Here is a 25728-nt window from a genome sequence, read left to right as displayed (position 1 = left end):
TAAAAGATAATGAATTTCAAACCTGAACCAATTATTTTTATTTAAAGATCAACAGTCTGTCATTAGTCTTTAGTCTGCCACAAAAAAGCGGTGTGTTGGGGTTCCGTTACACCAGCCATGTCAACGAAACGAATGAATGAAAATTAGCTTATCAATGTATATCTATATTCGCGCCTATGGTATCTTTGTAGAACTTCGAAAAAAGAAACAAAAAAGATGCTGCAGCCAATGAGCAGCCGGCGGGGGCTGGCTGTAGGACGACTCAACCTCCACGGACAGTTTTTAATGTTTTATCAGACAATAACTACTCAAGATTTTGCTTTAGTATAATTTTCGGGACAATTAGGGCAGAATTCAAGATTCGGGACAACAGCTTAGATTTCAGGACGTCTGGTCACCCTGGATGTGGCACTTGGCTAAAACAGACTCGTGGCTAATTTAGCATAAGGTAGTCACTAAATAACAACAGAAAAGCACAGATCCTGTACACAATTTGGCCTGCAACACTAACATTAACATTGAGTGAGTGTGTAGAAGTGCTGTTTCACACAGACGGCTTTTATCAACAAACCCTCTCACGGCTCACTGGTCCCCTAATCCCAAATCCGTACTCTACTCCTTTTATTTATGTTTTAAGTCTCTGTGACTGGGTTTTTGGGGCCGTTACAATTCTCCCATGTTTACAGAGTCTTCAGAGAATGTCGTCAGTACAGCTTAATCTAGTTTAAAGAGCTGGAACCACCATCAGTTCCTAAACTCCCCTCCAAACAACTCCACCCAAGACCCAACAATGAGACGACTGTGGGGAAAGAGAAGAAAGACGATGCCCACGCTAAAAGAACAAAGACAGGGCATAGAATGCAGATCTGGCCAATCACGAAAGATATTACATAAGAAAAAGTGCAGACTTATTTTCCTGTCGAATCGGGACCTAGATACGTTCTGAACATAATCATATCTTTCCCATGTCGATCACTTAGACATGTTTTACATAATGTGAACAGACAATTTTGGGCCTGTGTCTCCTTTCAGGAGAATTAAATCTTGTGTGTCTTTCTCGTAGAGCCACATGTTGATAAAAGATGGGAAATGAGAAACGCGTTGTCTCCGACAGCCCTGAGGATGCGTTATTGCAGTCACCCTAATCTAAAATAACACGCTGTAATGTATGGAATTTATGTGCCACCTTAAGATCCACATAATAGACGATTTAGTGCACATGCCATAAAGCAATAACAGGGCAGATTGAGTTTATGAAATGCAATTTTTCATTCTGCTTTTGGAGCTGGAGTAGAAAAGAATGTCTTACGCTGAAATGCATGCCATATCTCTGCAGTGGCCACTAACAAGGGTGATTGCATTGCCAGGGTTTAGTGTGTGTGTGTGTATTTATGTGTGGGGGATGTAATCAGTGTGTTTTGATCCTCGTTCAATGGAATGTAAGTGCTTGACGCTGAAAGTGCAGCAGTTGATCAGGCAACTGAAAGAAGCCAGTCTAGTTTAGGGGGGTTGTAACGCAGTCAGACAAGTCAGTATTGTTTTTTGTTTGCTTAAAATCATAGTTTTTGTCTTTTGGAAAAGAAAAGAGCCTTTTAGGCAATTTTACCTAGACTAAAACATCATATAATTATAGTGCGTGTTTGTATGAGTGTACACTGCGCGGCCAAAAATCAAACAAAAAACAGTCGTTGTTTGATTTTAAATAGGCAAATGCTTACAGGTGCTCTAAGAGATGTCGGGTGACGTCATTTCTTGTTGACGTTTAAAGTAATGTCAAACAAAACAGAGGCTAGCTAGACCCTCCATCCTCCTCATCCGCACACTAACCCCCCAAATCCTTCTTGTCGGTTATTGGCTGGAACAGTTTATGTTTCGCGGTGCGGGTTAGTGGGTTAGTTTTTGTTGTTGCCGTTTGTGGAGCCTGGGGTGTCTGCAGAGACCGTGTTTTTTTACAGTGTGTTCAGGGGACAGGCAGCTAGTGGATAGTGAGTAGATGTTTGCTGTATGTGACAAAAAAGTTTTGGCCTAAAAAAACGCTTGACATCGCTTAGAGTCTATGATTGGATAAGTGATTATTGTGTTTCTAGCATGTTATATGTTTGGCAACAGTACTTCTAACCCCAATTAATGGAATGTGTAGCTTTTCATTTCTTAAACAACCATGTAGGAAGACACAGCATATTCCAGAATCACAGTGTCAAGATTAATCAAACTGTTGGGAGGGAGCATGAAGAATCATTTTCACACATGAATTGGCACATCTGAGACCAGACCTTAAATTAATTGAAAGTGTTTGGGTTGTGCTGAAGGAGACTTTACAAAGTGCTCGACTCTTGCATTGTCAATACAAGATCTTGACCAAAAATCTATGCACCTCTTGATGGAAATAACATCACAACATTTATTTCCATCAAGAGGTGCATACATTTTTGGTCAAGACATTGTCATCCTGGAATATGGCCATGTCTTCCAACACGGTTGTTTAAGAAATGAAAAAAGCTACACACTCCATCAAATAGGGTTAGTAGAACTGTTGCCAAACATGTAACATGCTAGAAACATAATAATCACTAATCCTAAGCCTACCTATATTGAGGACTTATAAATAATAAAATTCAGCACACCGGTCTCTCCTCATCTTCTAAACGCAACCAGTCTGCCTACTCGCAGCATAAAGGTAATGAACGGTGTGGTCACGGTCATACAGGCAGGGGTGGACAAGGGTGGGAGTGAGGTGCTGTGAAAGCTGTCAATCAAAGCCAAGCTTACGCAGCGCTGACGAGGTCCTCTTGTTAGTCTGGATGCACAATCAATCATTTAAAGGTGCCTGTGCGCTGTCGGTGAGCTTTCAATCACGCCATGCACACGCAGCTATGAGCAGACCCGGGGAGCTTCTCAATCACACGCTCTCAGCCGGCCTATTTCAACAACTTATATGCATATCATAAGATCCTCCAGATGGGTTCTTTTACATTTCTTGCCACGATCATTTCTGCTCTCATGACTCATCCCCGTCCTCCCACCTCTCCTAAAACACACACACACACACACACGAGGCGCACAATCGCTCTCCCCCTCGCCGCGCACTGGAGGCAGGAAGCGCGCGGCCTTGGTGAGAGAAAATACTGATGATATTGGACACAAACTGCGAGGTGCTTAAGGCTTCTACGACGAATAAAATGAAAGGGGTCGTGATGCCTTATGTTTGCTTGCTGTTTATAGCTCGCTTTGTGTCACAGACAGGCCTGACCTCCGAGGTGGAGAATGCAGACTGTTTTGTGAAAACCGTCATTTTCAATGCTACGATCTTACGCCTCCTCTCCTGCTGAGCCCAGTCGGAACTTGAATTGCGTGGCATTGATTAGCCACCTCACAGCGGAGGCGCTCGTCCATACTCGCTGACCATGTGTTTCACGCCATTCCAACATAGGCTCATGGAACCTTTTCACAGACTGTGATGATGTGTTCCCACAGTTATTAACATCGTAAATCTAGCAATGTTTTTTAAATTTAACATGCATTTATAACACTATACTTTCGGTTGTGCATTCAATTACAGAAAACTAGTTAACGCTGTTGTTTGGGTTTTTGCAATACAATGGCTGAGGCAAATTTGACATATTTTTCTCTTCTGTCCGCTGTAATCAATCTCTCATAATTTTTTTCCCTCTTTTGGAAAGTCATAGAAACTAGGACTGCATGATTTATCGTTTTAGCATAGATAGGATGTGTGGTGTCAAGTATAGGGATCATAGTTGATCGGTTCCGGTTCGGAACGCTTGTGATTTCTCTGATTAATTGCAAAGTTTAACCCTCATAGAGTGAAAGTTTATCATTTGCATGTGTTTTTAAGTCCTGTCAGTTTAAACATCAAGCACAAGAAGACTGGCACAGACAACACGTGAAAAACGAATTCAGCTCTCCTTTTTTTTGAGCTTGAACGGACACGTGCACGCAAAATCAAGTCAAAACTCGGCGAGTACCCTTTCCAACACAGCCGGTTATGTGTTGTAAACAACAGAGAAATAAAAGGATGTGTATTATTATATAGGATCCGTTAATTTGTCTTAAAGTGACAGCAGCCTAATATTCCTGCTGCTGTCTGTCACCAATTTTAATCAAACAACAAAAGAGAAAGAGAAAATAACTTTTGTAGCTTTAACAAAGATAAACTGTATTAACTAATTCATTAATTATATTTACTAGCATTATTTCACATTTTAATATTCAATGTCTGTACCTGAATACAGTTAGATTTACCTGAAAAACATAAAGCACTGCTTATTTTATTTGAATCTTTGTTCTATTTATCTATGCTTGCAATTAGTTTATTATTTTCTACGCAGATGCACAATCCCAAATCACCCCAAACATCCTAGAATGATTCATTCTGTATTCAAATTATCTGATGAAATTGTTTTCATATTGCAGAAAAACAAAATATCGCAATGTTCGTTTTTTCCAATATCTAGCAGCCCCAACAGTAATGCTATCATGGATGTTTTTCTTCTTTTTTTTTTTGTATTTGTTGTATTTTCTGTTCACTGCTAGAGTATACCCAACTATGATGACTTCTGCTTCTGAGAACCCTGGAAATGTGAAAAGGGTCCATTGGAAAAAAAGGCCTCTACCTATAGTAGGCTACATATTTTCAAACCTCCATACACATATCTATACATGCAATTTACTGCATTTTCCAGCTGAAATGAACACTGGAGTAAACTTGCTCTGAAGTTTAACTGGTACACATTGCAATTGTGATGCGTAGTTTTTGGATACGAGCTAATATACGAGTATACCCTTAAAACAAGAGTTGCCAGATTCGGATTCATCCATTTTGGATAAAACTGAACGTGGTGTTACATTAGCATCGTTGAAATAAAATACGTTTTTAGTGTATTTTATTTCAGCTATCTTCATTTTATTTCAAGTAACAACATTTTTTTTTTTTATGAAGCGCACTTTTAACCATGAAGCGCACTTTTAGCGCCACTCACTGGAAATTTCACTTTGAATGTGCTGCAATATGTGCAAGAAGCAACGTCATATCAAAGCCTGGGTTGATTTATTCCAATCAGCTCCATCACATTTATTAAACAAGATCAAATCAATAAGATCAGCTTGTGTTTTTATTGTAGATCTAATTAAGCAGTTTGAGACTAGGGTGGGATTCGCTGGCAGAGACGGGGCGAATTTGGCCGCGAGTACGACAACAGAAGGAGTGTGCGTGTCTGTGTTTGCAACATGCACACATCACTGATCCGCTGAACTCATTGAAAGTGACGTTTATTAATTTCAAAGGCCTTTTGAACCTCATAAAAAGACAATTGAGTGTTTTGAGTGCTGTTCGATGAGCGGTGCCCTCTCATTTCCTATTACGGCAGCTGGTCTTCAACGGTGAATAAACTCATGGAGATTTGTGACATACTGCTGTAAATGTGCTTCTTAGGCTGGCTCGGTACATCTTACCATAATTTTTTTTTTAACAGCTCTAAGAGGCCCCAAGTCTTTAATGAGGATTAAACAATGTCATATGCTCTGACTAATGAGAGCATTTTTACAATTTTCTTTGATTTCTCTGGCCTGAAATGGTAATTGGGTTTAGTGTTAATCTAAAACATTAGCTACAGCTGAACGGGGCTCTTCGGCCAGGAGAACGCTAATGCCAGCTCTCATTTCCAATCTGTAAAAATCACAATGACATTGGACATTGCATATATTAGCTTCACCAGAGGCTAGCCGTTGTTTGAAGTGGGACTTCAAATAAATCATGGCCCGCTAGGCACAGAGACAACCAACAAGCACGAGTATGGTGTCTGACACATTATTAGAATTAAAAGTGACTAAAGAGCAGCTTTGTTAGCAGTGACAAACCTATCTCGGAAATTGAAGAGAAAGTGAAAAACAGTAAGGCTAGCAGGGCTGTTTAGCTTACTGACTGTTAGTGTGCCTACATGCTACATTTCTGTGAGTATGGTGCGCTACACAGAGTAGATGGGGAAAAAGGAAGGTTTGTAATCATTGTCAAGTTTTTTCCTACAATGGAAGTCAATGGGGTCCATCAACTGTCTGGTTACCGACATTCTTTAAAATATCTTCATTTGTGTTCAGCAGAAGAAAGAAATTCATACAGAAACAACTTGAGGGTGAGTATATGATGACAGAATTTTAATTTTTAAGTGAACTATTCCTTTAAAACATTGTGATCTTACAGAAGTGAGAGATTTTACCCCTCTGTTAAGTTTTTTGCCATCAGTCTGACTATGGCTGGAAAGTAACCGTTATAAAATGTGTTTTATCTGTAATGAGTCTGTCTGGTCTACTGTATTAAGTGTTTATGCCTGAGCAGAGAGTAAGCTGGATGGTATGTATCCCTGAGGTTGTTTTGTGATTTTTTTCCCCCCTGCAGCATTGTGTATAGAGTGTCCATGGATGGGAGATCAGATTCAGTAACCTTTTGGAGAGCCTTCCTTTCTGTGGTGCTCCCGAACCAGACAGTGATGTCATTTGTGAGGATGCTCTCTACAAGTCTTCTATAGGCCTGGGTGATGGGGCTGCAACTGAGTCATGCCTTCCTTAGCAGCCTGATGAAATGAAGCCGCTACTGGGCCTTCTGGTCCAGGTCAGATTTGATGACACATGTAGGCCTAGAAACATGTGTCTAAAATGTTTTGAGCTTCTCCACCTTCGACCACTTCCAGAGGTAGTCGAAAACGCATTTGACTGGATTGATTTTGTAGTTTTGGTTTGAAGACGAAAACATACCAAGCACAATGTTCTCTCACCATTCCTGATTTCTAACACACACTCAGCGTTCGGCTGGTCTTACGCCTGTTAGAGGAGAACCGAAAGCTGATGCTCTCTGTATGTTTTTCTTTCATCTTTCCGTCATCTCCCTGTTCTACTTGTGACCCAATCGACCGAAACACCAGGTGTGATCTTAATACCAGGTGTAAACAGGGCCATAGATTACTTTTGCATAACCTCTGTGGATTCAGTTTGGTTTAGGTGGTTTCTTATTCTGTGAAGTCAGGTTTCTACCCTTGTGCCATGATGTCTTTGTAATGGCCTTTACTGTTGATGCAAAGAAAATTGATGACATTTATGATACTGTAATGCAGTTTCTTATTACAGTCCTGTATTCAGCCAGTAGCTTCCAGAATACACTTGCGTATATGAAAGTGTAATTTTAAGCGTTATGATATAGCTTTGCTTTAAAAGCTTTGTTACATTGAGGTTCAAAGATAACCTACTCGGGCTTGCACACTAACATGCGTGTGTGATACAAATCTCATAAAAGACCCAAAAGACCTGGAGATAAAATATAAAGCCCAATCATAAAGCTTTAAAATCTAATATTTAAATGATACAGCAATAACTTCAGCCCTCAGCAGGGCTGACTTAAGTTTCTCTTTCAATGGCTATTTATCTGGGCCTCGCAGATGGGAGGCACTTCAAACCCATTATTTTACACTAAGCAGGGGCTGCCCCTTTTTTTCTTTCTACCGGGCTCATGTGGCCTGGCGCCAGAAGGATATGATCCCCTATTTTCTCCTGACAGCACGGCTCTAGTGGCATGCCATGCTCTGGACTATTTCAGCGTTAACAGAAATGCTGATGACAACATGAGGCCATCTTAATCCAGTTTGCAAGTGTGTTACACATCTTCATTTGCCTCAGACCTGTAGCCTGCACTGACTGAACTATAGCTGACCCACCCAACCGGTCATTTCAGCCACCTGAGGATCCAAAAGCAAGCAGGAGGATTTTTTTGCTCTGATGTTTTCTTTTATGCTGAAATGATGGGCATTAGGTATTCTTTTCAGATGCCACAACATAACATAACATCACAAACTATTTCAGCTTATTTTAAATGATCAAGAAAACAAATAAGGTTATATTTGTTTGTTCATTTATTATGACTTTATGATGATTAACAAATGCAATGAACATTATTTCAATTATTACAACTCACTGAATTGATAGATACACAGACGCATGTGAGCATGTAAGATAAGCTGCTGCTGATGCTGCATAAATAGACATACATAAATCCTGTAGCAGATCTAGACAGGTGGAGCTGGGGAGGGGGAGAGTTTCAGAGGAACTTTGATAGAGCGCTGCATGACTAGCTTACAGCAAACAATGAACCAGACTATTTAAATGTTGAGCAAGCAATCTCATTGGCTGAAGGATCAGCAGAGACCAATCAGCCTGTGCCATGTGGTAATGTTGTGATTGCTTACATATTGCATGTAAAGGACCGATCAGCCTGCGCCCTCTAGAGTTTCATGACTGAACTAATATTTATTTATTATGTTAACATTTTTTACAGCATTTATTAATAATGTGTTTTATATTCTTTAAGGCTGCATTTACTTAATCAAATACAGTAATATTGTAAACTATTATTACATTTTAAAATAAGTTTTCTATTTTTACATTTTGATATGTAATTTATTCTTGTGATGGCAAAGCTGTCCAGGCTTCAGTATCACATGACCCTTCAGAAATCATTCTAATATGCTGATCTGGTGCTCAGGAAACATTTCTTATTATCATTGTTGAAAACTGTTGTGCTGCTTAATATTTTTGTGGAAACCGTGATACATTCTTTTCAGTATTCTTTAAAGAATAGAAAGTTAAAAAGAACAGCATTTATTTAAAATATAAATCTTTTGTAACATTTTAACTGTCTTTACTGTTACTTTTTATCAATTTAAGCATCCATGCAAAATAAAAGTAAAAAATGTTTTTAAAAAAATTAAAAAATTGTTTTAACAGATAAACAAATTGAACCTTACTGTACATTTTTTTTACCAAAATAACTAACATTAAGGTTTATTTACAGTATTTTATGGTAACTACAATACATCAGTACAAAGCACTTTTGCTAGGAACATTTAACCTTTTGAATCAAGTAATATTTGCAAATCAAGTAAGTATCAGTCGTGTGCATTTGGTGAACGCATGTCTTTGTGTTTTGTCCCTCTTAGCATGAATATGTTTGGTGCAGCACAAGCTGGAATTGCATCGTTGCTTTCAGATATGTGCTTGCTTTTACAACCCGGGCCGGAATAAATTGCAGACTCAGCACAATATGGCCGTACCTCATGCTGCTGAGGGCTTGTTGATCTAAAACAGCGGCGCTGGGATAAAAGCAGTATGCTAATATGCCTAGCGTTCGTGTGCATGAGCCGTTTCCTGTGATATTTACAGCACATACCACCTTCCTACTTTCAATCATCACGTGTGTTTTTGGACTACAGGATAGAACTATTATGATTAAACGTTTTTTTTTTGAGAAAGGGAAGGGGTGTTGTTTTTTTGTCTTCATGTAGGCTGGTTCTGTAGGTGGTTGCAAAACCAGTCTTGAAAGCTGCGGCCTGCGGCTTCCACAGAACAGCTGAGTGAGTGGGCGGCTTCACTGCTGAGATCAGGGGCGGCAGAGATGGAGGGAGTAAAAAGAAAAGGCCAAACGACCTCCCTCGGCTCTTCTGCACCTCCCTGTGCCTTCTCTTCCATCTCTGGCTAAAGCACAGTCATCGGCTTAGCCTCACGGATTGCCACAGGGGTCCGACCCCAAAAAAGCATTCTGTGTTTCTTTCAAGCAGTAAATGAGGCTTTGAGAAGCAGTGCAAGTTTGTCTGATGGCTTTCCGATCCTCAGTGTCACCCCTGTCATTTCTGCACCCAGCTGAGTTGAGGTCATTGCACTGTCGAAAATCTTCGAACCAGGGCTGGGATTCAATCTTTGAATCTTTTTTACCACTATGTTTCCATACGTGGTCATTTTTGTCACCGTTAACTATATTATAGCTCTATTTCCTGTGTAGCGTGTTCCTGTGGCTTTAGCATGATTTTCAAATATTTTTTTTTAAAAGTTGTTCAAGATTTCAGCCTTTCTGCTTCATAATCTCATGTTTAATTCAATTTGATACTTTTTTGTTAAATTTACTCAAAATTTCTGAGTGAACATTTTTCAAAGGAAATCCTACTCCATTTTTTAATGGATAGCGAAGGTCATAGGTTCAGTTCCCAACAGGGGTATTCAAGGTTTTTTTTATATTTATATTTTAATTTCAATTTGTCTTTTCAATTTAGTTTTCAGTCTATCATTGTTAGTTTTAGTTTTTTTTTTTTTCTCAGTTTAATTTTTTTCTTTAAGGAAATAAATCATTTTTTGTAATTGAAATAAAGATAAATGAAGGTGCAAAAGATATACATTAGGTGAAAAAATTTTGCTTGGGCAACTAACTGAAAAGTTTAAGCACTAAAATGACTAAAATTAAAACTGATTCAAATTAATTACTGACTTAAAAATATATAGAACTAAAAAAAATGACAAAAGTACATAAAATTACTACAAAAGGGAAAAATTTTATAAAAAATCGATTTTAACATATTAATAAATGCCAAATAATATATTAATAATACTCAATTAACACTGTAATTTAATGTACAGATGGGTTGTAAAGGTTTCGAGTTTTATATGCCATGGATCAAACTCCTAATTATTTTTGGACAATTTTAATTTAATTTTAGTTAGTTTTAGAGTAATACAAATTTATTTTAGTTCAGTTTTTATTTTTTAAGGAACATTGTCACTTTTGACCCCCTAGCAGTTAAAAAACAAAACTGCAAGCATTTTGCAGAAGAACGTTGTTTTGATTGTGCTTCGGCTCTGTGTGACTGCGGATCTTTCATAGAGAAATCGAGCGCGACCAGGCTGCCCGCCGTGATCGGCGCGCCCCCCGCCTCGCACACTTTAAACACAGTGTTTATGTCTCAGCACATCGAAGCTCTGCAGCCGCCGCTGTGCCGCGGCCGGAGCCCGGATCTCATTCTACCTCTAGCTATTCACTCAAATGCGTGGGCAAAGCTTCGCGGGGTATCAAAATGGGTGTTGAACACCATAAAAAGAGGCTATTCGCTACAGTTCCCTCGACGTCCCCTCCGTTACACGGCGCGTGTCGAAACCACGGTAAACAACGAAGTATCTCATCTACTTCGAGCCGAAATAGCGAAACTACTGAGCAAAGGGGCCATAGAACCTTTATCTCAGGGTCAGAGCAAAGGGGGGCTATACAGCAGCTATTTTGTGTTACCGAAAAAAGACGGGGGTCTCAGACCCATTCTAGATCTGCGGCAGTTGAACAAAGCGCTTTTGAAGCGCCAGTTCAAAATGCGGACAACCAGGAAAATCCTCGCGCAAGTTTGCCATGGAGACTGGTTCATGTCAATAGATATGAAAGACGCCTATTTCCAAATACAGATTGCGTCACGTCCAGTGTTGTGCTAGTTACTAAGATATAGTAACTAGTTACAGTTACTAGTTACTTCATTCAAAAAGTAACTCAATTACTTTGTTGATTACTTACACCAAAAAGTAATGCATTACTGTTAAAAGTAACTTTTTAGTTACTTTAAAAAAAAACATTCTTTAATGTTCCCATTAATGTTATTCTATGCGTTATGGTCTACACAAACACAAAACTGACTTAAACAGAAAGTACTTTTTAAACACTATTTTATTTAAGTCAGACCAGCACAAACTGAATATATCACAAGGATTTCTGAGGTGACTCGCTATGCTGACTCGCGATCTTCGCAGTAGACGTGGCAGAGAGAAATACACAGTTCATACGGATTACATAAGCAGAGAGCAGTCTGTAGTCTTTTTACTTTCGTTTTGAATTGTTCTGTTTAAAAGTGGACATGTCTGTGAGGCAAGTAGGTTACCTTATACGCAGAGTTTCGGTTCATTTATGAGATAAGCTCCAGTTCACACGCTGGCGCCTCCGTTTCGTGATTATCTATCGTCTGCTATATTTACTTCTTATTTATTAAATCCAGGCAATTGGTTGATGAAACATTGATTAAAATTAAGATACAATTAATACAAAACGAAATTCACTTTAAAGAAAGGTTTTGTGCTTTCTGTTTGATGTCTCTGTAAATCTTTTAAAGCATATTTTAGTGCCGCTTTCAGAGCGCTCACGTACGGAGAACTGTCACGTCCGTAACATTGTTTCTTCCTCATAAATGTGAACACTAAAAATAAAATAAAATAAAATAAATATTTTGTTCTGTGGAGACTGAGAGCCAACCCTTCTTCAACCGGTGGGTAGTATTAGCCTACTTTGTTTTGCGCAGTGTAATTCACAGAATTACTAAACAATATTTTAGGCCTGTACAATTCAGCCGGAATGCCGGAATGACGGAATGCCTCCTGGTCTGGGCTCAGCACAACCTGCTTTCACTGAAAGCAGCGCATGTGCCTGGTCAACTGAATCTGGGACCAGACAGACTGTCCAGAGACAATGTCCCAGCAGGGGAATGGTCGCTGCACCCGCAGACGATCCAACTGCTGCGGGAGACATTCGGCAAAGCGCAGGTGGACCTGTTCGCGTCCCAGGAAAACGCTCGCTGTCCGAAATTTTTCTCCAACAGCAGGGATGCGCTGGCCCACCTATGGCCCCGCTCCCCCCTCTATGCTTTTCCCTCGTCTCGCTCCTGCCTCAAGTGATGGAAAGAATCAGGGAAAACGGATGCCCAGTGCTGCTCGTGGTTCCGCTCTGGACGAACCAGATTGGTTTCCCAGTCCTGATGCGACTGACCAGCACTGCCCCGTGGCCTATACCGGTGAGGAGAGACCTCCTCTCTCAGGCAAAGGGCTCGATTTGGCATCCTCGCCCGGATTTATGGTCGCTACATGCATGGGCCATCAACGGGTACCCGCTAACCTCCCGGAGGGAGTGTTGAACACGATCACGCAGGCTAGGGCCCCGTCTACTAGACGGCTCTACTCCTCGAAATGGTCAATGTTCTCTACCTGGTGTCAAGCTCAGGGTTTTTCACCCGTAGACTGCAGGGTTACGGAAGTGCTCTCCTTCCTTCAGGAGCTGCTGGATAAGGGTAGAACCCTGTCCACGCTCAAAGTATACGTGGCGGCCATAGTGGCGTTTGCAAAACCGACGTCTGGCCAGTCACTGGGGAAAAACGACCTGGTCATGCGATTCCTCAGGGGAGCTCGGAGGCTGAATCCTCCCAGACACCCCTGAGTCCCTGTGTGGGACCTTTCAACGGTTCTGGAAGCCATGAAAGGTGCCCCATTCGAGCCAATCCATTTGTCAGACATGAAACACCTGTCTTTCAAAACGGTATTTCTTGTGGCTCTTGCTTCAATGAAGCGCGTAGGGGACTTACAAGCGCTTTCAGTAAGCGCGTCATGTATGGAGTTTGGGCCTAATGACTCAAAAGTCATACTCAAACCAAGGCACGGGTACGTGCCCAAATCCCTCAACATACTGTTCAGGGCCCAGGTTATTTGCCTGTGCGCCCTCCCGGTGAATAATGAGGAGGCGGCGGATGCTAATCTCCTTTGCCCCGTCAGGGCGCTGAGAGCTTATGTGTCCCGCTCGACTGTCTTCAGACAGACTGAGCAGCTCTTTGTTTTGTTTGGCGGACGCTCCAAGGGACTGGCTGCATCAAAACAGAGCCTATCCAGATGGATAGTCGATGCTATAGCGCTGGCTTACACTTCTAAGGGCCTGCAGTGTCCTTTTTGTGTCAGAGCGCACTCCACGAGAGGCGTGGCCTCGTCATGGGTGTGGTCTAGCGGGATTTCCTTGCATGATATCTGTATGGCGGCGGGCTGGGCCTCGCCGTCTACATTTATAAGGTCCTATAACCTAGAGGTTCCCGCCTTACAGGCCAAGCTGCTGTCGGTCTATAATTCAGTACCATCTGCCCCGCTGCGCCGGCGCAGAATGCTGAGTTTTGCTTGTGCATCGCTCACTGATCGATAGAACAGCTCCATGGGTGTTGAATAACCCGTACTTATACCCAGTTTCCGACTCTCTGAGTCTACGGTGATTATGCACTATATGTGCCCCGGGCTACTGCCCTTGGGACTTTGGTGTCGGATCCCAGTACGCACGGCGTGTTGCATTTTGTTCCCCATAGCGTAAGATATTACGCAGTACGAGAGATACTCTCGTAAGAGAACGTACTCGGTTACTAACGTAACCTCGGTTCTCTCTAGAGAGGGAACGAGTACTGCGTATCTTGCCGAGCATACAACAGCGCTGGTTTGCTTCAGTGATGAAAACCAGTTTGTATCAGCCTGTCGAGCGTATTTATAGGCCATGGCCGTGCCTATTCTGGCGGGACGTGATGAAATGGGCGCGAAGCGCCCCCATTGGGTGTCACGTCACAGAGGGTATCTCTCGATAGGCTGCTGCTGTTGCCGCAGGGCAGCCAATAGGCGCGCGAGCCGTCTTGCCTATGTCTGCATGCTGCTGCACAGCGTTTTACATTAATTCAAAATTAAGGATAATTTTTGGCTTCAATATCTTGTGGAAAAGAGGTTTTCCCCCATAGCGTAAGATATTACGCAGTACTCGTTCCCTCTCTAGAGAGAACCGAGGTTACGTTAGTAACCGAGTACGTTTTAGTCTATTTAGTTTTTATGAAAGATAATGATACTGATTCCCAGCAGTTGTGCGTACTGATAAATATACCTTAAAATATCTGTGGAATGCATAAATGTAAAACATACTTCTGCTGTATGATTGAAATGCAAGCAAGACTTTTGACTGTCTGTGGGCATAAAGTCTGGCGCTTTTTATGCAACAATTCTGCAACAAAGTGGAGGGTCAGCTTAGCTAAAACTGTTTTTTTTTACCTTGTGGTCTGAGTTTCCCTATGTGAATGCCATAGTACTGAAAATTCAAGTTCTATTTGAGGGATATGTTGGCAAGACATGAGTCTGGCCATTTCAGGTTCATGCTAAACTCTTTTAGCAAGGCATGATGCTATGAACCATGCAAACCCTGACACAATCCAGCTTTATAGGAAGCACTCATTTTTATAACATCTAAATGAAAATAAAAGAACTCTCTGTCAGTCGATGTAAAAAAGTGGTGTTTTAAAGGTTAATGGAAGCTTTTTAGACTTGGCTTTGGTAATATTAAAAAATTTCCCTATTTTTTTTTCTTTACCTTTGCTTATGTAATGTCAACAAGTCTATTATAGTCCTATATTTCATCAAAGGCTGGTCCCAGAAACATCAGCATCCGTGGTTACTGGAATATGCTTGCTTGGAGTTTGATTTCTAGCTCCTTGTTTATTTCTTCGCATTCTCTTTCAGTGTGCAACGAAGTTGGATCATTGATGTGTAAAATAAATGATCTTGACTCTTATAGCTTTGGCTGTGCATCTGTCATGTTGACGATCGAAAGGAAAGAAGGGAAGGAACAACAATAGAAAGAGAAATGAAGTTTTGTGGGGTTGTCAGATCTCGCTACACCAGCGTGTTGCAACATGAAGTTAATTATTGGAATGGTTCAGTAACTCACCATGACTTTGTATTCATTCTTCACCTAAAGCTGAAGTGAAGGGAAGATTTAGAGCTGGCAGTCTCCCAGCGTTTCTTTCCGTCTCTCAGGTTCCCTACATCAAACAGAGCGCATATGCAGAACTCCAATACTGGAATATTTATGAAACGCAGACCAATCCCTCCTGTTGCGACGCCATTTCAGAGATGGGACTAGAAGTTTTTTGAGGTTTGGGATGTGATGATGTACTTCCTTAGCCATTCATAGAGCAATCTGCTCATGGCAGAGAATGTACCAGTGGTCAGTCGTAATTTTGTTACAGTGAAATTTAATGTCATAAGAAATTCTTCTGTGTGAAACTGAAAGGGCTTGCCTGATGAAAATCTTTCTCATGAGCATCAGCATTTTGTTATGAACTGGATCAGAGGTCATATATACATGCACTTTTCCCAAGCTGAGAACTTGGACAACATTACAGCAATTCGTTTTTTAAAATTGCTCTTAAATATTAGATTATTGTCTATTAAAATAGAAATACTCAAAAAAACAAACAAAAAAAAAAAAAAACAGGCACACGCTGGTCAAGTGAGAGATTTCAGTTTTTTTAAAATTATTTATAAATAAAATAATGAATTGTATAAGTTCCATGTGGGTTATCTAGAATTCCATTACCTTTTCCTGTTGTTTTAGGTTTTTGTCGTTCAGTAGTAGTACCGAGATATTTTAGTCAGGTATCCTATCGAAGTCATAATTTTGGTACATAAAAAATTGTTTTTTCAAGATTTACACATTTTAATTAATAATAAAATTCCATCAAATTAAATTGAATAATCCTTACACATGATTAATATTATGAATCAAGAAGTTTAATTAAATTCTTAATCTCAATGGAACAAGGGAATGGGGTCCTTTTATATTATCCGTATATATATATATATATATATATATATATATAAGTTTAAATTTAAGATTTAAACTAAATGTTTTATTACGCTCTAGTTTTTTTGTAAGGATGTAAGGATTATTCAAGTCAATTTGATGGGACTATTGTACTATTGTACTATTAATTAATGCGTAAATCTTAAATCTCTTTTTTTGTGTATCGTGACAACACTACTTTCCATTGCTTTGTTTTGTAGATATATGGTCATGTCGATATTGTAAAACACTGTTAATAGCATTTTACTGTATGTAATGCAATGGCAGACAAGAATTTGTGTGGATAGTGATAAATGCAAATTTAAAGCAATATGCTTGTGTCTGACATCCGCTTCATGTTGCTTCAAGCTTTTGAATGATAACTTGGGACTTAAAACAAGACATGCTTATCTTGTTATCTGCAGCTCTGCATTGTTTTTCACAAAAAACAGATATCTTATATTGTTTTTTGATCTGGGGAGAATGCAAAACGTACGGCTTCCCTTTCACTGTAGGGACCTGTGTTAGATAACAGCTTCTCTACCAGATGGATGTGTATTTATTTGGTCATTATTTACTCACCCTCACATCTTTCCAAACCCAAATGACCTTTATTTTTCTTGGATGAAAAAGAGCAGCTTGGACTCTCAACAAAATATCTCCTTTTGTGTCGTACAGAACAGAGCTGAGGAGACAGTGTTAGGGATAAGAAAACATCCTTTATTTTATGGTTGGAAATTTTATGGACGGAGGAAATTCAAGTGTGACGGGTTATTTTACAATAACCATTTCCTTATATGACAGCAATATAAGCCATAGTATTTGAGTGAATTTGAAAAGTTTTATGGTAGCATGTTTTTTTAAGGCAGTCTTGAAGTGTCAAAAGACAGTTTCACCATAAAAGTAATGCTTACATCTCTACAATAAACCAAATTGTGATTAATTCAAGTCATTCTGTGGCCTTCTGCAGAAGCTTTTAGCTCTCATGAATGTTTATTGTGGAAAACCGTTGCACATATTTAATGAATCCTCACAAGAATGCTTGTTAAGATTGTTTTATGTGTGCTTACTAGAAAGATTTATGAATCCATTATAATATGAGGACTGAAGAAGGCCAAATGGGTCTGGAAGTGTACAGGATCCACAGGAAGTCGTGTTTACTTTAGATACTTGTTCTTTAGACATCCGGGGTCTGCTCTTTGACTCATTACTGGTCATTTAGAAACTGCACAGTCCAATCAATGGACCCATCAATTAGTCGATGTGTCAGTTAGTCACAGGGGCAAAAACCCAGCTCACACTTTCGGATCTGTCTAGTCCATCCGCCAACTTCACCTCCAAATTTCGATTTCTCCATGCCTTCAACTTTCGATTTAAGCGCAATCTGCAGAATCATAGTCAGCGTTTAAAGAAATGCTGATGATTACTCAAAGAACTGTGAAAAATCATCCTGATAGCCAGGTGTGACTTGCCCTCATGTTGTCACAAACCTGTATGATTTTCCTCTGTGCGATACTGTTCTCTCAGAATGTAATGAACTTGAATGGGTACTGAGACTGCGAAGCTCCAAAAAGACATTTGCTGTAAAAGCACCAAAAATGTAGTCCAATATGACCTGTGCGCTATGTTTTAAAGGGATAGTTCACACAAAAATTGTGTCATTTCATTTACTCAGCCCCATGGTGTTCCTAATCTGTATGAAGATTACTTTTTTGAAACATTTTTTGTTCATACATTGGAAGTCAATTTTCATCAACATTCTTCTAAATATCTTGTGTCTTCTGCAGAAGAATTACATGCATGCAGATCATACATATTATCAGATATTTAAATGAGTAAATTATGATATCATTTTTTTATTTCTGGGTAAAATACGTACATAGGGCTGATGATGGCGCAGTGGATAAGACACATGCCTTTGGTGTGAGAGACCCGGGTTCGAATCCACTGTAAGACACCAATGTGTCCCTGAGCAAGACACTTAACCCCTAGTTGCTCCAGAGGCGTGCGACCTCTGAAATATAGCAATTGTAAGTCGCTTTGGATAAAAGCGTCAGCTAAATGAAATGAATAAATGAATGAATAAATGAATAAAATATGCCCTTACAATATGGTGCTTTTTAGCATTGGCTATTTTATTATTATTTAGGTAGCACTTTGTTTTACAGTCCTGTTTCGCATGAACATACTATATACTTATTGTAGTAATGACACTAACTATTGGTACTAACCCTGAACCTACCCCTAAACCTTAACTTAACCCATGTAGTTACCTTACACTACTCATTACTTTGTGGTAAGAACACTGTAAGGACAGTATATGTTTGTGTTTATTAGCTTCTGAATTAGCTTTTATTTTTACATAGTCTGTTTTCATTTTAATTTTAGTTTATTTCAGTTTTTTTTATCCAATATGTACATTTTATTTATTTTAATTAATGAAATATATTTCAATTAACAACCTTTTTTTTTAAAGCAGTTTTAGTTTTAGTTAACAACAGTGTTTTACATTATACTATATGGTCAGTTTATCATTCTTCAAAATGTCTCATTTTGTGCTAAGGTTTGGACGAACATGAGGGTAAGTAAATGATGACATGTTATTTTTGGGTAAAATTTTGAGATCAGCACATTTGTAGAATTGGTTTAGTACGATTGCCATATCATAAGATTCATGCAATGAAAAGACGGCCCCTCAATCTTCTCAAAGCTCAAAGAACCACAGTCCAACCTGTCATATATATCACTTACGAGCAGAATCTTGCGTAGGAACTAATCGGGATGAGCTTCGAGGCGTCTCTGTGCCGGTTTTGGTCTGTTTTTCTCATAAATGCACCCACACTCGCCCTGTCATACAGACACAGATCAAGTGTAGACGGTCGGCATGTTCAGACCAGATATGGACATTGTTAAATTTCTACGGCTGATGTAAATATGTGCAAGCCGAGCTCAGAAAACCTGATGCTAGCAACAGATGGAGTGCAGCTCGTAATTTCCCCGGCACATCTATCTGAGATGTGTGTCATGCAGCTGCTTACCGCGGTGTCAAGAAAAACAGCATCTGGGTGTGTGTATGTGTGAGCGAATGAGTGATCGGGAGAGAGAAGCGCCTGAGCCACTGAATGATTGAACTGACAGTATCGAGAGCATGACACAGTGGCAAATCCCAGAAGTTTTAAATCATTTGTCGTTAAGTGCCAGAGATAAGTAAGCGATTAAGAATCGGGATTCCTTTAGGAGTGTGGCAAAATGGCCTACACCGCTCGATTCGCTCGCCACCAGATGCCAAGCGGCACTTCCTGTCAGCGGACGAGAGGGGAGTCCTCTGGGAATCGTATTTTCATGACAGCAAACTACAAGTGCGCGAATTTGCATCGCTGACGAGCCAAATGCTCCAAGGGATGTGGCAGCTTTCTCCTCAATTAAACGCTTTGTCATTAGCCTAGATGTAATTGCATTGTGGGTAATTTAAACTACTCGTTTGGGAGCACCAGACAACGAGTAATGGTGAACTACAGTCAATGTTGTTCTTGTCAATGAAATTAAATGTTTGTTGATGAAAGATTCTTTTGGGTTTGATAATAATAATGAAAACAAAATGGACGATTTTTTTTTTCTATTCTTATCAAGACTGCGATTATTTTATAAAAAATACAGTAAAACCCGGTAATATTGTGAAATATATTATTCAAATTTTTAAAATAACTTTTTTCTAATATATTTATTTTTTGATATATTTCTAATTTATTTCTGTGTTGTCAAAGTTGAATTTCCAGCATCATTACTCCAGTCTTCAGTGTCACATGATCCTTCAGAAATCATTCTAATCTGCTGATTTGCTCCTCAAAAAAACATTCTTATTATAAGAAATGTTGCAAACAGTTGTGCTGCTTAATGTTTTTTATGAAATCTGGTATACTTTTTCAGTATTTATTTGAAATATAAATATTTTGTATTATTTTAAATGTTTATCCATAATATCTAAAATTATTATAGCCTACTACAATTATATATAAAATAATACATATTATAAGTGGTGATTCAATTCATAAAAAGTTCTGTCATGAAACTTTTGATGGCACAGGCTGATGGGTCCTTAACTCGATCTGCTTGCAATCACATCATTCTCTATTGGGCACAGCTGATTGGTCCCTGCTGTATCAGTAGCCAATGAGCTCGCTGCTCAACCTTCAAATACTGGTCAGCATTTTCTGTAGCAGTTGCAGCGCACTTTCAGAAAGCCTCCACCTTCCCCAGCTCCACCTGTATAAATCTGCTATGGATAATTCATGCATGCTATTTTGTACAGCTGCAGCAGCCAGCATGTCTTACTTGCTCACAGCAGCATATTGTGTATGTATTGGCAGTAGTACGTCCTGTAATTGCTCTGAAGCAGCATTAACAGCAGAAGAAGTGTAGCAGATCTATTCCGCCAAGACCAGACATATCAACATTGTCATATCCATTTCCATGCCAAACATTTTAAGAGTTGTTGTCACGACAGAAATAATAGTTTATAATATACAAATTCTATAATGTTATAAATTACGTATTTTAAATGAATGTTTATACATTTTCTAAGTGTTTTTAATATTCTCTGAAAGTTTGTCCATTTACTGTTGACAGGTTTTCATAATTTTGCATGTAATCATCAAATTAAGAAATACAATATTGACAACAATGAAATGCCATTTCTGTCAGAGTAAATTGTTTAAAATCAATATGACATGACGAAATTTTGACAACTTGTTTTGCCAAAAAGCATATACTGATTAAACATTTAGACCTGATTTCACAGACAGGGCTTAGCTTAAACCAGCATTAGGCCTTAGTTCAATTAGGACATTTATGTAGCTTTTATGAGCGTGCCTTAGAAGAAAACCATTACTGGTGAGCATCTTGAGACAAAACAATGGCCCTGACATATTTTAAGAAATGTCAGTGCAAGTTGCTTTCAGTTAAAACAGCTCAAACATGCATTTTGGTCTGGGATTAGTGCAAGACTTGTTTGTGAAACCGGGGGATAATTGTGAACCATTTAACACTGAATGTAATAAATTCCTGCCTGCATTTCTTGCCAATAACAAAAGAACCATGAATTTCTCTTTTATTTATTGTTCTTCATTATATTTATTTTATTCCTTTAGTGCACCACTTCTTCTCTTTGTAATAGTTTATCTCATTGATATTTTTTTACGCTTACAATGAGGATCTGGTACAGTATATCCACATATGTCTCCAGACTGTCCTCTATGGCACATGAGGCTGCTGAAGACAGATGCTGGTGAGGCAGAAGCCTCCTGCTGTTCATCTACAACCCTCTGTCACGGACACTGGAAAACACTCTCCTGCAGCCAAGAGGGTCCTTCAAACCCGAGGGCTTCCAAAAACCACATTTCACAGTACGCCATTGATTAGGAAAACAGTTTTTCTCTGCGTTTCGGTCTCTCCCCCAACTAGAAAAGTTGTTTAGCGATTTGAAACATCTGTAAATGTGTTCCTGCTTTGAACATCACCATTACAAGTCATACAACTCCCACTGAAATAAGTCTCTTTAATGAGAAATGTGTGCTATTTTTTTCCCCATTCTCCTTTATTTATGGAAATCACCATAGATGTTCTGTGCCTGGATCTATCCAGGCTAATTTTTGGATTGCATATGACTGGTTCTGTTTGAATTGCCAATGTGGACTTAATTACTCTGCTGGATCCTGATGTTCACAGAATGCAAAGTGCCAGCTTGTGACGTAGGTAACATAAAAATTAAGAGCCGAGAATATGTTATGCTTCTGATAACTGGCTGAATGGGATATGACCACCTGTACTGTATTTGCCATTTAACAGCCTGGTCAATCAAAGGGAGTCTGTTTGCAGATGCCTCTTTGTTTGATATTTTGTTGTAATGAAATTAATAGTTATAGTTAACTGGTGTTGACATGAAAGGTTTTAATATTTCACTAAAATGTGATACTCAGAACTCAAAGTTTCATTTCACTTTAATTTGTGTCTATACTCTCCGACAAGCCCTCGTTGTCTTCTGAGCGGCTGTGTTTATCAGCGTTTAGCAGCAGATGCCCAAAGTGTTCAAGCTGGCGAAACTTCTAGAAACATAGTTATGGCGTTGGTGAAACTTCTGAAAACATTTATTAATCAGAGTCTTGTGTTGTAATGGGTGCTAATTCACAAAGTGATGATGCCAGCTGGCTCTTTTCACAGCTGCGCTGAAGAGGTCTAGTTATTTCAGTCAACTACTGGCACCAGTACTGATAAAAAGTCATGATCACTGTCTATTTTTGTTCTTCGGGATCTAATAAAACGTTTTATGCCTTTATCGGATGTTCTTCATCAGTTGGAGCTTTTGTTTTATTTCTCAGTGGATAATTGTGCATGCTCATTTATACTATTTTTTTACATTTATGTTTTCCTTGAACTAACACCCTCTTAATTAAATTAAATACTAAAAATTTAACAACACTGCAACAATGTAGTCTTTAGCAAATCTAAAAAAGATAATCTGTTTTACATATTGTGCATTTGTATGATGATAGTAATACATTTGATGTGCTAAATCCACTTGTACCACATGATAAATTGAAAAATTGATTAGTTTTCGTTCTTTTAACAAATTACAACATCTTTCCTTTCTCTGCAGGCTAATGAGAATTTCTAGATGCATATCTTCTAATTCTATATTCTGGATTTGTTTTTACAGACACATTGAGAACTGGTCAGGCTTGCAGGAGTTGAGGGGCGTTGACATGGAGTTGTACACTGGGCTTCAGAGACTGTGAGTACCACATTGCTACCACTTCTTTTAAATCTGACATCTGCAGGAACCTATTGCTAGCGATGGCATTCTGGCATGGGCGAGTTCCACAGTGGCTTTTTCTAGCCAGCCCCACATAAAAAGTGTCTCCCCAAGGCCTGCTTTGAAATGATCAAATAATGCTGCTGATGTAGCCAGAAAATTTAATTACATCCCCCAACACCCTCCATCTGGTCAAGACTTGCTTTACCTCATTCAGTCTGCTACGGTGATGCACATATCTTTACTTGGCTCTTCATAAGTAGGGCTTCCTCCCTCACAAGAGCCACTCAAACCTCCTCTTCCGTCCTATTACAGCTCTACTGGTTAATGGAGGCCAGGAGAAATGATTAATAAGGTTCTCATTAGCAGTTAACTGTAACCCGGACTATTAAGGTGACGTGGCAGAACCTGGTCACGGTCTGGCCCAGGAGGGATTTTTTGAGCTGAGAAATTCTGTTTTTTTCCCCTCCTCCACAGTGAATGTGTGATTACTCTAGGCTTTTAGCATTTGAATTTATGTCGGAGTCCACAACATGAGTCACACGCTGGGGCTTGTTTTTTTAATAAATAACATGTAAAACATTTAAAATGCATAAGCAGCTACTCCTAGGACTTCTTCGCATTGAGGCAAGAAGTCAATCTCCGATATTTCAGATGCTCTATTGGCCAAAAAGTAATTTTTTTCATTGTTTAATTGTTTCATTATTTGAACTTTTGATGCAAATTTGGCTTATTGCACCTTATTCGTAAAACCAAAGTGATATTTGTTTGACAAATTTAATGTTGCACTATTTCTGCCCGTGTAAAGCAGGCAGTAAACATACTTTTTTAAAGGAATAGTTCACCCATATATGAATATTCTGTCAACAATTATTGTTTAGACCACCACTTTTTTCAAAACATAAGAAAATCAGATCGGATTAGAACAACATGAGGGTGATCATAGGAACATTTACCATTCACAACAAGAACGATGACTATATAATCTTTCACACCAACGCACAATGACGTTCTATAAAGGTTAATTCTCTTCAAATTCTAGTGGATTCTAATGTTTTTATTGTCTTAAAATATTTTTATCAGCTGGGGAAAAAAAATCGTTCTGAAACTGATTACAATGGTATGGTTCCTCTGTGTCATGAATTGTATAGGTGTGTTGTGGAATTCTTTGTTTTTAAATTATTAAAATGATTATTAAAATGTTATTGTCCTTGGAGAGAACTGATCTTAATAGGCATGTTTGTTACATTTTCTAGTGATCAAGGTAGCAGTAATTAATGAAATGACATTGAAGATTAATTAGCATTTGAATATTGCAGTCGAATATCAGCATTTTAAGGAGCCAACAGGATTTGGGCATACATGCTAAAAGCTCCTATCCTCTAAATAATTTGCTCAGCAATCTTGTGTCTTAAAATGAGTCTAGTCTGATCTGAGACATCCATTCGGGCCACCATTCATGATTCAAAATTAGCAGTCGATAATAATGTATATTAAGCATAGTGTTCATCGGGCTTAAGTCTCCAACCTAATGTAAAAGAAATACTTTGCTGCAATCGGTCCCGCATAAGCCCCTAATAACAAGAGCTGAGAGTGCTTCGTGCAAATAAACATCTCACAAATGCCAATGAAAAATATTTATACATAATTGATTTCAGCTGCCAGCGTAAATAACTCCAGAAGCATGGATGCAGGCTCTTGATGATATTCTGCCCTTAATGATGTTACTTGAGGAGAGGAGACCGACTGGAAGTGAAGATTAGATGATGTTTTTTTTTTTCCTTTTACGTCCACATTTCCCCTTTTGACACTGCTTCAAGACGGCTAGACAATTAGCAGCCCGTTTAGCCCTTAGCTGCTGTCAGATCCATTTAAAATGAAGAACGTGAACTGGTCTTCCACTCTTCTTTTACCAGCTCACCTCTTTTTAGACCTATGATTTGCTCAAATAAGATCATTTTTTTGCTAAATCTTTAAGGCTAATCAGAGCAACTTAGTGCAGCATTTGACATTAGCATAACCTAATTGTCTTTTGCCGCAGGTGGTTAATGTCTTTTTGTAGCGCAAGTAAAATTACAGTTTCCCAAGATACCATCACACATCTTGCACTCGTTTTACATATTTGTCATAACAAACATTTTCTCTAAGCTAAGCGTGTGAGTGGCTGCACATTTGCTCCCATGCAGATGAAAATTTTGTGTGGAAAAAGCTAGAATCAGAGATAAATTAATGATTTCCAGTGTGTGCATTTTTTTATTTATAGAAATACATAGTGAGTGTATTTTGTGAAAGGAACATAGCCATACGAGCTGTGCGTGTAAACCTCACTCCCCTGGCCTCAAGAGGCAGGCTAGCATCTGACACTAGAGGCTGTGGTCTTTAGCGTCCTTGTTAGCGCGCCCTTGGGAGGCCACGCCGGACACCTCGGTTCGAATCCTGCTCGAAGCGGGTCGAGTAGGACCGGTAACACATATATGCATACATACATATGTTCTTTATATTAATTAAATATAATTCAAATATAAACAAAATTGAATAATCATTACAAAAAGTGGCTTTAAAAGGCAATATATTGTTTTATGTCCATGTGATTAATTAGCCGTTCGGTGACCTACGATCTACAGCAATTAATTTGCAATCATGTTTGTCAGTCTGTCCAAGG

General features: G+C 39.1%; 1 protein-coding gene across 3 annotated transcripts in view; it reads left to right on the top strand.

Moving 5' to 3' along the window:
- The window catches only part of ntrk3a (neurotrophic tyrosine kinase, receptor, type 3a), a 222771-nt gene that overhangs the window by 18551 nt on the left and 178492 nt on the right, over positions 1 to 25728 (top strand). For all 3 annotated transcript variants that reach the window (XR_013196618.1, XM_077210425.1, XM_077210424.1), the window contains exon 2: positions 22971 to 23045. Coding sequence is in view for 2 of the 3 variants with exons in the window: in XM_077210425.1 (XP_077066540.1) it covers positions 22971 to 23045 (75 nt within the window). In the remaining variant the exon portion in view is untranslated. The remainder of the gene's footprint in view (positions 1 to 22970; positions 23046 to 25728) is intronic.

The sequence above is a fragment of the Siphateles boraxobius genome, unplaced genomic scaffold (genome assembly GCF_051911475.1).
Source record: "Siphateles boraxobius isolate OS27281-9 unplaced genomic scaffold, OSU_SipBor_1 65, whole genome shotgun sequence".
NCBI lineage: Eukaryota > Metazoa > Chordata > Actinopteri > Cypriniformes > Leuciscidae > Siphateles > Siphateles boraxobius.
Note: the sequence above shows the minus strand (reverse complement) of the source record. Positions and strands in the feature narration are given on the sequence as shown.